The following is a 15,099-nucleotide window of genomic DNA, read 5'->3' on the forward strand; positions in this document are numbered from 1 at the left end:
CAGGTGCTTATATCAGTGTGCTGTCAAGACATGGTGTTAACTAGTATTGTTCTACAACGTACAAAGGAAAAAAGTATGCTAGTAATAATTTCATAGCAGTACTGACACTGTATGTGGGAATTCCTACTTGTAATTGTATTTTCTGTCTGATTTTATTAGTATCTGCAAAAGTTACTATCTCCATTTAAAACTATTAGTGATTTACAGTTTAATCTTGGTGAATGATTAACAAAAATTTAGTTAAGGTTTCAGAAAGAAGGTATGGATAAATGTTTAACTGATAAGTTTTCAGAATAGAGAATTGAAAAGTCAGTGAAATAGTCAATTTGTCCTGTAATGGGTCTTACAGAATAATTTTGCAGTTTTTAACTTCTTCACTGAAATGTTTCGTAACAATACAGGCTGCAAATGTACCTTCTATTAATGACCTCTGTTAATTCATAGATATTTAGTAAGAAGGTAATGAGTACATTAAAGCTTTTTAATGGATGTTTCTATAGTTTCTATATTCAGGTGATGTGATACACAAGAAACTCACACTGGATCTTGTGTAGCATTTAAGTCCTGACTGAGTGCAGAACTGTTTTATAGTTGTTGAAAGAATAGAAATGTAAACAAAAATCTGTTGATATCACTGAGTGGTGTTCAGATGAAAACAGATAGCATCTATTTTAATTTTGCTGAGGCTAGATGAAAGTCCAGTGTCAAACACAGAAATTGCTTTTTCACACTTTTTAAAGGGATGGCTGTAAAGCAAAACCGTATTTAAATTGCTGTACTCGAAAGAATTTGGCTTATGCGTAGACTAAGAAATGCTGGTTCACGTTTACGTTCACTGAAGTGCATTAACAGTTCAGACTGACTTTAGTTTACTGCATTATGACATTCTGTAATAGAGCAGAGTTAAAGAAATAAAATGTGTATTGTTTCAACAGCCAAATCACAGAAGTTCTGCTGGTGTTATTAGTTGTATTTGCGTACTTTATCTTGACAGGCTTACCTTTAATGAATGTCCCTGTGCTAATGACTTCTGAGTTCTGTTGCTGTGACAAGCCTTTCTCTTAACTGATCACTTTGTTTACAATTTGGTTAGAAATTAGTAACTTTTTTTTTTAAGAATTCTGTTGTGCATGCATGACTTTCTCAGACATCTGTGTGACCTGGTTTTACTTTTTGTGAGTGTAAAATATAGCACAGATCTAGAAGTAATTCTAAAACTCTGCTATTGGATTTCTGGCTATCTGGGTAAATCTAGGACTGTCTAAACTTGACAGGTATTTCAAAACATGGAATTATTTCAAAGGTTCTATAAATAAAAAAAAAGTCAGAAAGTATGGGTGATAGTAAAATAACACTGGCAAAATTTTGGGAAGTTTTAACAGGGGTGGTAGCTGTTGAGAGAGATGCTGTGCGGAGCATTCCTATGGCATAATGCTGCATAAATTGCCTTGACAATCGGTGTGTGGGCTGGTTTTCCAAATGTTCAGGAAAACAGAAAAATTGAGTTCGTTGCTTGCAAGGCAGCACGATTTATGTCTGATAGCTACTGCTGAACTAAGAGGAGTTAGGTGTGGGTTCGTACCCAAACTCAGAAGTAGTCTTAACTAGATGCTCAGTGGGAAGTGAAACTTAAAACATCTTTGCCCCGTTGATTGCTTGTTCTGCCCAAAATTCTTGAGCAATATTCTTCCTGCTTTTGACATTTCTCTGCCAAAGAAACGATTGCCACTAGATATCAGTGTCCAGTATTATGTCTGTATCGAGCTTCATGTTCTCAGTTGTGTGGCCAACTTCATAATTTAGAAACCACGTGAATGTTGCATTAGAACTATGTAATGAAATAATTTGTAAATAATGTCTTTGATACCTGGGGTATTTAAAGGGAGATTTTTCATAGTAATTTAAGATTTTTAAAATCATAATTACATTTGAAAAGATGAAAGTTTCTGGTTTAAATTGTTGATTTTTTTTTTATTTTTTTTTATTTCCCTCTGTAGCTATGTAGGAAACCTCTCCAGAGATGTGACTGAAGTTCTTATACTTCAGTTATTCAGCCAGATTGGACCATGCAAAAGCTGTAAAATGATAACAGAGGTAAGGCTTTCCACCTCCAGGGGGGTGGCAAATATAATGTAACTTAAGATAAAGTTCTGGAAAATAAATGGAGTTGGGGGCTTCTTTTCACATTACTGGCAGTGTGGCTTTTTAGGTTGTGTTTGGCTTTTGGGGTAACTTTTCGCAGAAGAGACTTGTTGTTGTGTATGGTCCTGTACTTTTGCCTGTAGCCCTGACATACCTTTTACCAGCTGATGAGATTCCACTTTATTGAAAGGATTATCACCCCCTCTTTTCAGAACCACGTTGTTCAGATGATCAGAAGCCTTATTGTTTCAAGTGTTATTCGTGGCTATTTTGTACATTTTTCACTTTATTTGAACGTGAGCCTCAGTAATTCTTCTCCCTCTTGAATAAATGCTGCTTCACTGTGGATGAAAAGGAAAAAATTCTTCAAAATAAGTTTTGCTCTTCCTGAGCCCCTTCCAGGCCAGTTCGAATAGCTCTTGTCTGCACCTGTCTGTTCTTATTTTATTTTTTTTGTTGAAACAAAGTAACAGAATTTCCATAGTATTCCAGATAAGGTCTTTTGTACAAACTGTTGGTAAGTATTAATACTTTCTTCACTCCCTTGTAAATACTCTGATACATTTAGAGTTGTTAGCCATTCCTCTGATCTTGTTGACACATGCTAAGCAACTTCTCACTCCCTTATATTTTTCCTTCTGCGTTTATAACTGATAAACTTCGAGCAGGCAGGGACTAATCAGACCTTTTGCTAGGTTTAATCTTTGATTCTTCAACTCTGGTTTCCTGTATGCTCTTACTTTTACTGCTTATTATGGTTCATCCTAACTGGTAATTACAGATTTCCTGAGTACAGTCACATTATTTTTTTGTCAAGCTTGTTAATGAAAGTATTAAAAGACAAGTCTTGTGACCAGACTTCTTTAGGAACACTACTAGTAATTCCTCTGTGATCTTCTTTTCCTTTCAACATGACACACTGCTTTTTTGGTTTTTAGCTGCTTGTTATCCACGTGATGTTTGTTTAGTCACTCTCATCTTTGTCTTAACTAGTACTTTCCCGTGTGGCACTTTATTAAAACTTTTTGGTGAAGAACTCTGCCACATTTTCTCTAAGCTTATTGGAGGAAGATAACTAAACAGAAGGATAACAGAGTACATTTGTAAGTTTTTCTCTGAAGAAACAATTTTTGTTGTAATATGCTCTTTAGAAATAAGGTACTGCTTTTCCAGCCTTTGGCTAATTGAATGTTGCATCAGTTTGATTTCTTGAGAACTAGTTGAGAAGTTCCAACACTCATTTTACCTTGATTTATGGTTTTAAGATTTTACATAACCATAGAAATAACAAGGGAGACGTCTTTATGAAATAAGTGGATAAACAGAAAGCTACTTGCAGCTATGTTCAGTCATAGGGAGGTGAACGCACTCGGCTGACCTTAGCACCTGTCACCGAGCAGTCAGCAAGTGCAGGTTGGCTTCTAGACTGGAACTGGCCTGCAGCTACAGCGCTTTTAACCGTCAAAGTACCTGTCTGTATTGTCCATCCTTCTAGTCAGTGTCTTATGAACTTTCCATAGGCCCTAAGTTACCTGTAGGTAGTTCTTGCCTGTTCGTTGTTGCTACCCCCATCAGTCAAGTTTACACCTGAATGCTTTCCTTTTGTGTTTTTTTTTCTTTTTTTTTTTCTTTAGGCAGGTTTATCAACTGTTTGCTCACTCTTTCTCATTTGTAGACTATGTGACATGAACACTAGAGATTTCAGGTGTTTATTTTGGGGACATATAATACTCGGGGTGGTGTGACTAGCATTTACAGGTATCTTGAACAACTAAAGTTCTGGGCATCTGCAAAAGAGGCTCTTCTCATGTTCAGACAAGTTCTTAGTGTGAAATAAGACCATCCCACAATCTAAAAGTAAAATTGCACTTCAGTTGAAGTATAAACTGCACTGAATCTGTTAAGGCCCTAAATGGGTTTCCCAAATCTTATTTTCATTGCAGGAGGAAAGTACTACAGGAAGAGAGGTGAATTAAGGATTACTGTTTCGGGGCATCTGGGCTGAATGTGCTTTTGGAGCACTTCATGGCTCTTGGGATATAAACTTCTTTTTATTATTATTTTAATATCAGGTATATTTTTCTCTCTTCTGTTCATTTTGCATCAGTTAGAGACACCCAGTACTGATGGTGTTTAGAAGGATGGCTTTGGATTACTTGATCATTTTAGGTATATAAAGGTCTTGTGATCAGTTCAGCTGTTAGATCTTAATAGCTTCTCTTGTTCAGGTGTAGACAGAACTATGTTTGAAAATGTCCAGTCCAGTTCTGTGGGGCAGAATTAGAATTTCTTTGTCCATATAGGCATACAAGAATTATCAGAAGTTAAATAGTAAAACTGGTAAAGTTTACTCTGTTCTTACCTGGTGTTAGAGCTATGCTCTATCTGACACTGGGGGAGGTTGATATGGAAGAATACCGATGCCAGTCCATTTTCTTTACATGCTAGACACTTTCCTGTCCATGCAAGAAATAATTTGTTTAGTTTAGTATTGGTGTTTATCGTCTTCTGGTCCATGTACATGCAGGGTAGTAAATTGAGATGTTTTGGTGTAAGGCTCTAGTTTTTGTACTCAGCATCTTTTAGACATAACATCCAATGTTCAAGTTAGCATTCTAATCATAATTTCCACTTGATCAACTTTTCAGAAAACTTTTACATTCTTTGCACTCAATACTCTGGTACATTTAATACTTCAGTGAGCTTTGTTTGTCAGTATTTTTAAGGGTGACTTGATAGGCCATCCTACAAAAGTTGGGTTATACTCAAGATTTAACAGAGCAGCAATCAGTTGATTAGTATCTTTCCCCCCAGTCAGACTATTTTGAGTCCTTTTAAAGGGGTATTTCCCAGATGCTGGGTGTAACATTTTTCTCTTGAGATTGAGAATATGCAGCTCCTAGGTTACTGTCTGCTAGTGATTTTCAAGTAAATAAAAGTAAAGACTTCTTCAGTAGGAGGAGAGAGAAAATTGGTGAAAATTTATCTGGGGAGCAAACCTTTCAAGATTTGAGCATATATATGAGGCAGAACACCATTTTCGTTCTTCTCTCCATTCTTCCCCTTTTTTTCCCCCCCTTTCCATCTAGTCTGCAGATCACTTTTTCTGGTAGCTGAATTATTTTTAGTTTAGTAAACTTAAGATACTAAGCCCTCATACAAAGTAAACTATACTTCAGAAATTGATAGACCTTTAAGAAGAAGTCCATCCCAGTAATTCTTGCATTTAAGTGTAATATCAAAGGCTATTTCATAAATTAATGCAAATCATTCTTAAAGTTTCTAGCTATAAGTAATATATTTTCCTGGATTTTCTTCTCAGCAACCCGATAGCAGAAGGGTCAACTCTTCTGTTGGATTTTCTGTTTTGCAGCATACAAGCAATGACCCTTATTGCTTTGTGGAATTTTATGAACACAGAGATGCAGCTGCTGCATTAGCTGCTATGAATGGGAGAAAAATTTTGGGAAAGGTAAGTTGCTTTCTTTGTAGTCTTAGATTTAAGGAAAGTAGGTTTGTGTAAAAAAATATTAATAAAACCATGGGGTGTTGATTTTCTTGAAGATGTTTACGAAGGTTAAGTATTGTTAGAATTATATGTTTAAAATACTGATTTTAAGGAAGTCAGTCTTGTTTAGGAAATGTATTGTCTGTGGTGTTCAATTCCTACAGTGCTTTATATTGAATGATGATTTGTAAACATTGAGAGTTGTAACTCACCCTTGAATGAACTTGTAAAATGTAAGAATTTTGTGAATTTATACTAAATCTTATACTTATTTTCAGGAGGTCAAAGTAAACTGGGCAACAACACCAAGTAGCCAGAAAAAAGATACATCCAGTAAGTAAAGTAATGCCACAGTATCACTTCTACACAAATACTTCAGAAAGTGGTAATAATTTGTCATAAATGCATTGAAACATAACTTTTCTCCTTCCCATCTTGTGTTTAATAGAATTTTGCAAACTAATTCTTCTGTTTCTGGTTTACAACTGGGGAAACTGGAGTGGACAGATTAAATTGCTGCTGCTCATCAAATGGAATCCTGGGCGTTCCTGATTCCCAGTGCTGTGTGCAGAGCATCACTTTCTCAGGAGTTGAAATTTTAGATAGCAGTTAAATATTTGATTAGTAAATTATTTATTTTCAGATCACTTCCATGTGTTCGTTGGGGATTTAAGTCCAGAAATAACAACAGAAGACATCAAGTCAGCATTTGCTCCTTTTGGTAAAATATCGTAAGTATCATGATAAACATTTCCAATATCAGTTAGAAAAAATGACAGTGAAAATTTGTTTCTGAGTTGAAATGTTATTTCTTGTCTTTAGATAATTTTTCTGATGTTGATTTCCTTATGTTGGGTGGGCAGTAGGGAGGGGTTGTTGTTTCATCTCGGTATGTCTCATGATTGTAAATACAGTAATGTAATTGTGTGCTGGTTTTGCTGAAAGCAATGTGCTTTTAACCTAATTTATATGCTAATGTCCTTCAACTTTTTCTTAAAATTTAATTACTGTTCCAAAGTGTGACTTTTTGTTGTTCAGAATGTGTACAGAATAGTGACAAGTGGTATATGTTGCGTCCTGGGTGTATTTCGTATGCATTCATATTGAGTTTTATAGGCAGTACAGAAAACCGGGCAATTAGAATATGATTTTATGAAGAAGCTAGTTGAATAACTTACGAACATTTTGAAAAAAGCTAATATTTATGAGAATGAAATCTGCTTTCTTAGATGATAATGGGATGAATTAAAATTACAATATTTAAATGAAAGAATGGTGGATTTACAATATGTGCACAATTCCGCCAGTTAAGATAATGTTTCTTTAAGCTTCTAATAGATCATTCAGGTGATACCAAATCACCTGCTGTTTTAATTGAACATATTTAACATTACAAGAATCTTTGAGTGCTGCTAAAGTGTGTATATCCTTAAGAGTACTGCTACAAAAAAGTCTGTTAAACTTCTATCAGTTTATACAAATCTTTCAAAGTTGCACATGAACGTTTTTGTACTACTTTACAGGACTATATTTCTAAGAACAAAATTCTTATTTTTCTCTTGTTCTGTACGCATATTTTTAAATGAATCATAAATTTTATTTCTTACCTCTGCTATTTTGTTTACTTTGCTTTTTGTCTCTTAATGTGGTAAGTAGTACTGTTTAAAAATCGATTTAAAGAGAATAATTCAGGTTTTCTGTTTCTCGATCTATATTTATACCTGAGACCTGCAGTTTTTCTAAAGTCCAAGTCACAATTAAAAGTAATAGCATTCTGGTTATTTTGCAGAATTGCTCATAAGAATGGACAGGATCTTGAAGGCTAACTGCAAGGAACTGTGCACACTGGAACTCAGTTGTAGATTTTTTCTCATTTCTATTTATTCTTATTATACATTATTTATATATACATATTTTAGTATTTACATTTTAACATTCTATATTCAGTGCAGTTCTATATTTCCAATCATTTTAACTTACTCACTAAAATTTCTGTGTAAATTTGTTGTTTTCGTACTGGTGTGCTTAGCATTGTTGTTAGTTTTATTCTCCTTTCTTAAATTTCTGAAAATGTCAATTTTTCAAAATTTACAGCTACCCAAACTCCAAAATGATGGTAGAGAATTGACCAAGAAAAATAAAGAAATCTGTTAACAGGCCATGTATGCCTTTTAATTCCTATTTTTTCCTCTTTTTCGATTTTTTTAATATTTCATATATTTTGTATCACTAGGCAGAAGACATTTAACTATTTAGAAAATGCATGGTAAATTAGATAGAATTGTTACAGTAATTTATAGAACAGTAAACCTTAGAGGACCCTAGCCAATAGAATATTAGAAAAGGAAACTTTGTTTCTCTTATACTTCAAATTTGAGCATTCTAGTTTTAGCAAGTATAGGTTATGTGGATAGGTTGCATGTTTATTACATGTTATTTTTTTTGTCCTACTGCTTTTTTCTAACAGGTAAAGAAGCAATAGGGAGAGTTCAGGAATGACTGTAGTTCTAGGGCTAACTGAATTTATAAGAAAAATTATGCTCACAATACAGTGTGTGTGGTTCCTTTTAGTTTTTATTTTGCAGGTTATTAATATTACCCTCATATAGCTGTGCTTCTTTTCACAGGGACGCACGGGTAGTTAAAGATATGGCAACTGGAAAGTCAAAAGGCTATGGTTTTGTATCTTTTTATAACAAACTGGTGAGTAATCACTATGTAGATTTAAAATAATTGCCTTTTTTCCACTTCTGGTTTTGCCTCTTGTTTATGTATTCACCATGTATCAGACTTTCCCAAGGGAAATAAATTTGCGTGTACGGGACAGATTTATGTTAGTCAAAATCTTCCATTATTTATGGTTAAGGGTTGAAACAGTTTAGATTACAGCAATGCTATGAGAACATTGTGAAAGAAGATTCCTGAACATGGAAGGCTTGTTTGGGTGTGTTCGGGTAGGTCAGCTTAGTCTGTCCTAAGTGAGTTGGGTGCCTGCTCCAATCAGCACTGCTTTGGGTCTCTTAGCTGAGGCCCTGCACCAGGTCCAGCGCAGTTTTGTGTGTTAAGGTAGGAGCCCCTGCAAAATGGCATCCTGGAGTCCTCAGTCCTAAGGAGTCCAGTGCCACGCTACGCAGCAGGGTTTGGCATTTGCCAGGTTTAGGTTCATGCCAAAGCTCAGTCTTTCTGGGGACCTAATACAGCCAAGTGTGTTGTACTCTGAAGTATGGCTGGATTTATTTGCTTGAGCTCTGCATCTCAGTAAAGCTCTTGGTTGGTCCTTTGCTTGAGTTGTTAGAACATTTTGAAATCTAAAATGGTTTGTTGTATTGTGCTAAGAGTTGATTCTGTACTTCTAAAGCATTTTGCTTATGCATATTGTGAAACTGAATGTTCTTGGTTTTGTTGGATGGTGTTACCTAATGGATAATGTTCTGTACGCTTAGGTAAAAATGCTTCTGACAAGTGACTAGTATCTGTGTCTGATACAGATATTAAGGATGTTATTTGTAGAATTTAATCAGTGTAGTACTGATAAAAATAGTGCTATGCCCTGCCATTTATAGGAATACAGTTGACTCAACAAATAATTCTTGGTGATTTGGAAGTTACATAAATGTTTGACAGCATAAGAAATCCATGAAAATTATTTGGAAAATTGCACTTTATGTATTTAGAGATATGTTTAGGAGAACATAGGGAAACTCTGTAAACCTTTTTCTTTAAGTATTTTAAGCACAGGATTTTAGGCATATGAGCCTCTTTGTATGGTCAGAAGTCCTACATGTCAAGACTCTTTTTGTATCCTCTGTAACAGCTGGAGCTGAATCTTAATCAGAAGAAAAAATTGGAATTTATTTTTTTCAGATTTGAAAATGCCCTAAGATATTGTAATTGAATGCTGTGATTTAAGTGTATTTTTCCACTTCATTTATTTTGTGTTGCAGCTAAAATAGACAAGAGGAATAGATGTCTTATTTTCCTTGTGCCCCTCTTCTCTTATCCTATGGTTGTGTTTGGTTTCTGTGACTGTAGGGGAAATGTAACAGTCGCATGGAATGCAAGTTACTGGATTCTTTTAAGACTGAGCCAGAAAAACTCCAATTTAGAATCCATATTAATTCTACAAAATTAATGGATGAATTCTAAATGTAATACTAAAAAGTACTTGTAAAATGCATGTCTTGATTGCTGTTCATTCAAACAGCAGCTGCTACTATAGGGTTGTGGCACAACCGTTCTGAGCTGGTAGTTTTAAGGCCTGTTTTTCGGAATTTACTGTCATCTTACTAGGTTTGGGGAACTGGGATATGTTCCCAGTTTGTAACTTACTATGTTTTGGGAGTGAGGGTGCTTGAGTAAGTTTTTTGTTGTCTGGTGTTTTGTTTGTTTGTCTCTCCCACCCCTTTACTGGTCGTCTCTTGTAATTTAATTTTTTGTGTGTATGTATTGTCTTCCAAATGAGCGCTCTGTAATTAGAACTTCGGAGGATGAAGGTCCTGAGTGATTTGAGTTTCAGACAAGTCTACTAGAGGTGGGAGCCTTCAGTGCGAGGCAGGACAATGATAGCTGCTCACTGTTAACTTGTCCGTGTGTTCTATTTGTCCCTTGTGCTTGGCGTTCTTTCTTAAGCTTTGTGCCCTTGGAAAAGCATTTCAAACATATGTACTATTTGCTCTGCCTTCTCTTCTTTCAAAGCGGCTAGGGGAGAAATTGCTTCTTGCAAGTGTTAGCAAACTTACCCCTTGCTTGCTAGATGTTTCTGCTTACAGTGTGAACTCAAAAGATAGTCTTGCAATTCATGCTCAAGATAAAAAGTTAAGCCACATGGCCCATGGACTGAGAGTGACTTTAATAGAGAACCTACAGAGTTGTCATGCATGCCTCCAGAGGGCAGAAGAGAGGATGGGACAGGGGAGTGTGCAAATAATAAAGAAGAGGAAACTTCGATGCTCAATCTATTTTTGTCGCGGCATTGCAGTTTCTTAGTAACTACCATTCAGCCTTCCCAGAACTTAAGATTTTTCTACCTAAACTTGACCTAGTATTTTGAGTGCATATTAAGATTCTGAAAAAACACGTTCAGCTCTTAGTATACAATGTCTTTTGCAAACAAATACTGCATGGTATAAATGTTATTTGGGTTACATCTGAGAAATCTTTCAGTGTCCAGTGAGGGATTTTGATTATTAAAAAGTCTTTCCTGACTTTACATCCACTACTCAATATGCTTTTGTGTATTGTATTTCTAATAAGTCAATTAGCAAAATAATATTATTTTTTATATAATTAAAATTACAGTTGTTTTATTTCAGTAATTGCTTCTGGCGTCTGTGTAATCTTTGTACTTTTTTGGGCAGCCTTCAAATATTCTAATGCAGAAGCTTGTTATGTAAAGTATGTGCAATTGCAGTTGGCTTCTAACCTGTGTGTAGAAAATGGGGGTGGGAGGAAGGTTTTACTAAATCATTTGCGCGGGCCTTATTTTATGTCATTTTTGGCTGCTTGCTCTGATTGTTCAGAATTACATATACTTTTTAGTACTTTTATTGGTTTTGTCAACAGAATTAACTGCCAACCAAGTCTTTCGTAGAAGTAGACTTGTACATATTTGTTATTTGGTTGTGTTACAATCCTTATTTTAATCTCTCCAGGATGCAGAAAATGCTATTGTACACATGGGAGGCCAGTGGTTGGGAGGCCGTCAGATCAGAACTAACTGGGCAACACGGAAGCCACCAGCACCCAAAAGTACACAAGAAAGTAAGACCTTCATGTAATGCTGTGTTGTGTTTGCCCTCTTGCATGTCACTGCTCAATAAAGATACGAAACATAATGTTGCCAAAATCATGTCACTTAATTACATGTCTAGATCTTAAAGAATAGATTTTTTTGGTATATTATATCTGCCAGATCTTAAATAATAGATTTTTTTGGTATATTATATGAATGTCGTGGTGGCACTAGTGGTCTATCATAAAATATCAAATGTGTTTGTTAAAGGTATAATTCGTACTTGCGTATGAGGTAAGTATATGGGACTCTGGGTACTGTTAGCCTACTGCTTAAAAACAAGCTTCTCTCTTATAGATAATACAAAACAATTGAGATTTGAAGATGTAGTAAATCAGTCAAGTCCAAAAAATTGTACTGTGTACTGTGGAGGAATTGCCTCTGGGCTAACAGGTACGATTTGTTTTATTGCTTTTTTATTATTGAAGCTTTTTGGACACCGACATGGTTACTAATACAAAAACATTCTGTATTGTAGATCAACTTATGAGACAGACTTTTTCACCATTTGGACAGATTATGGAAATAAGGGTGTTCCCAGAAAAAGGTTACTCATTTGTCAGGTATGGGCAAAGAAAAATAAAATCTGCTATTTTGTTCCTGTAGTAATGTTTCATCTTTCTGTAATTTCACTTGATTGAACTTCTGCTGATAGATTAAAAGCTGTAACCATATGTTCATAGAAAAATTTGGAACTTTTAATAGTGGCCACCAATCTTTTTACCTGAGAAGATGACTATCTTTGAAAGCAGGTCTTTTTCTCTGAATTTCCGATATGTATGGAGTCACTGTTTTTTGACAATGAGGTGAAAGTACAATATAGCGTGACATTCATCTTTTTTTTTTACATTCTTTAGATTTTCAACCCATGAAAGCGCAGCACATGCTATTGTTTCAGTTAATGGAACCACAATTGAAGGACATGTTGTTAAATGTTATTGGGGTAAAGAATCCCCTGATATGACAAAAAACTTCCAACAGGTAACTACACTTCAACCTTTTCATTGTATCACAAAAGCAATTGTGTATATATCCATAATGCCTTCCCAGTTATAATGGCTAAATTTTTTGGTAGTGTTCTTGCAAAATTCCATGTTCTGTCTCAGTTATGTTCCAGTTGTTCATCCAATTGGGCTAGTGATTTTGGTGGAATATCTGTTACAGTCTTCTGGATATGATTCAAGATAGGGAGAAACTTTGAGGTAATTCTGATTCTTGCTAGTTCACTAACTGCAGACTAGGTGACTATCCAACCAAATACTCTTTGGTATTTCAAACACACAAAAATACCTTTTACAGTACAAGGATCTACTTAAGTCACAGTGATGTCTTATTTATTTTTCTGATCTCGTTATTGCTTGTTTTAGCCCTGCGTTTGATACAGCCAAAAATTTAGCCTTCGGCAGCACAAAAGGAACATAATCCATCTCTAGAACCTGAAGTGCAATGAATTATTCTCTCCTTAGGTGGATTACAGTCAGTGGGGGCAATGGAGCCAAGTATATGGAAATCCACAACAGTACGGGCAATATATGGCTAATGGGTGGCAAGTACCTTCATATGGAATGTATGGCCAAGCATGGAATCAGCAGGGTTTTGGAGTAGAGTGAGTAATTGTATTTAATTTTTAGAATATTCCAAGAATGTTACATCTGAGTATCAGGCTCATTTGGTTCAAGGACTGCACAAGGTTTCAAGCCTTAGGTGGACTCCTACATGCTTAAAGCTTGAATTTAATTATTATCATGGACAAAATAATGGACTCACTCTGGCTTGTTACTGGATCACACATTTTATGTGTATGGCTGTTTTGAGACTGACGGCAAAAAGACCTTCTCTGCAGTAGAGTTTTGGATGGTGGTCTTGTCTGCTGTCTGAAAGTTTTCTGGATTGTGACTTGAGGTGGTAAATACGAGAGGGTCTGAGCCAGGGAGCCCAGGTATTGGTCTAAAGGGTTCATAACCCTGGAGAAAGGAAACTACATACTGACATTTTAACTTGTGCAGTTTCAGAATTTGGGTGGACTTTTAATACTTGATCTCTTGAAGACTGAAGTCTTTACAACAACTTTTCGTTTTAACTTTAAAAATAACTTCTTTGTTTTCGTCATTCTTCATTATCTCTTGCCAATTAAACATATGAAGCCTTGATAAACCTTTCATTGGTATTCATGCTAATTAGGCATTGGGAGTTTTTTGCATTTCTGCATCACTGATGTTGACTTACAGAGACCTGCGTATGTACATGCCTTTGGAGGCAGTTGTCCTATGCAACTAGTACCCAAGGTTTGTGGGGCTTTTTTTTTTCTTTGTTCTTAAAAAGCTTATGATATTTTAAAGAATTACATGGTGTAGCACATAACCTGGATTACTCATTAGAAGAAGAAATTGTTCTATTTTGGGATGAATTGTAGTGTAGGAAGTATGGTTTTTATTATTATTATTTTTTAGTCTGTTGTCTTGTAAATACCTTGACTAGCTTGCATGATTTTTTTTTTTTCCTTTCCTTTTTTTAACCATTCTGTTTCTTTTTAAGCCAATCTCCATCTGCTGCCTGGATGGGTGGATTTGGTGCTCAACCTGCCCAGGGACAAGGTGCTCCTGTAATACCTAACCAAGCTGGATATGGTATGGCAAGCTACCAAACACAGTGAGCTGGGACTCTGTTTAAAAGTGTGTATTTCATGATAGGCTGCAGTTTCCAGTGACATTCTGAAGACTGGAATGTAGACAATGAAAAAAGAAAATATTTATTTTAAAAATGGAAATGTTTGGAACTTCTAGCACAGCTTTGCTTTGGTGAAGGACACAAATGTCTTCTAGTTCTGCCTTTTAAAGTTTTTGTTCATGATGGATATGAACATGTTTTTCTTTGTGTACAAAAATTAAAAATAAAGTCAATAAAGACAATTCTGACTACAAATTTTGATATAGTAGGAGAAACGGCTATTGGATTTGATCTTTAGGTTACCATTCCACTTTTTTGTTCTGTCTTCAGTGTTTTATATCACTGTGCTTTTTAAGAGACATGACGTTGAAAAACAGCAAGTTTTCCCATCCTGAAATAAGCTGTGGACCAATCATTACAACCTGCTAGACAGTATTGATTTTTCAAGAAACCTATGGGCATAGCTCAGAAAGTATATGTAGGTCTTGGAATAATTTTAAAACAAAATACTTAATTTTGTACATGCTTAAAGAAAACAGTCTGATAGAAAGAAGAGTTCAGTCTAAAATGAAAAACAGTACTGTCTGAGTAATTTCACGTAACTTTTACTGTCCACATTCAGGCACACACTAAAACATTTCAGAGTAGGTTTGCTTATTAAGGCTGTAGTAATTTGCATTTAATTTTGAGAAATAAAAACGTTTTTGCAAGTATGTTATTTGTATTCAAATCAGACAGTCATACTTGTGCTTTTACATAAAGTTTGAAGGCTACACATTGTAAATATTTCATAATTACAGTGTTTCAAAAGCATGCTCAAACATAGAAGTAGCAATGTAATTATTCAGAGTAATACTTAATATACTCTACTGCTTTAAATGCAGTAGATTGACAAGAATGTGCAAGACTGACATTTCCAAAGTTGGCTATTATGTAAAGTTACATAAAGAACTATAACAAAGAGCCTTAATTTTAATTTCATAAATCTTTA

At 35.2% G+C, this 15,099-nt stretch overlaps 1 protein-coding gene across 1 annotated transcript; it reads left to right on the top strand.

The window, feature by feature from the left end:
• The first annotated feature begins 2,003 nt into the window (after positions 1 to 2,003).
• On the top strand, positions 2,004 to 14,363 carry TIAL1 (TIA1 cytotoxic granule-associated RNA binding protein-like 1). The gene is made up of 11 exons (XM_010079319.1): positions 2,004 to 2,094; positions 5,465 to 5,614; positions 5,929 to 5,983; positions 6,294 to 6,381; positions 8,278 to 8,353; positions 11,302 to 11,410; positions 11,739 to 11,834; positions 11,920 to 12,004; positions 12,299 to 12,422; positions 12,908 to 13,047; positions 13,977 to 14,363. The coding sequence occupies exons 1-11, from the start codon at positions 2,083 to 2,085 to the stop codon at positions 14,092 to 14,094; spliced, it is 1,053 nt and encodes a 350-aa protein (XP_010077621.1). The 5' UTR covers positions 2,004 to 2,082; the 3' UTR covers positions 14,095 to 14,363.
• The last annotated feature ends 736 nt before the right edge of the window (positions 14,364 to 15,099 follow it).

Source organism: Pterocles gutturalis, unplaced genomic scaffold (assembly GCF_000699245.1).
Source record: "Pterocles gutturalis isolate BGI_N339 unplaced genomic scaffold, ASM69924v1 scaffold52588, whole genome shotgun sequence".
Taxonomy (NCBI): domain Eukaryota; kingdom Metazoa; phylum Chordata; class Aves; order Pterocliformes; family Pteroclidae; genus Pterocles; species Pterocles gutturalis.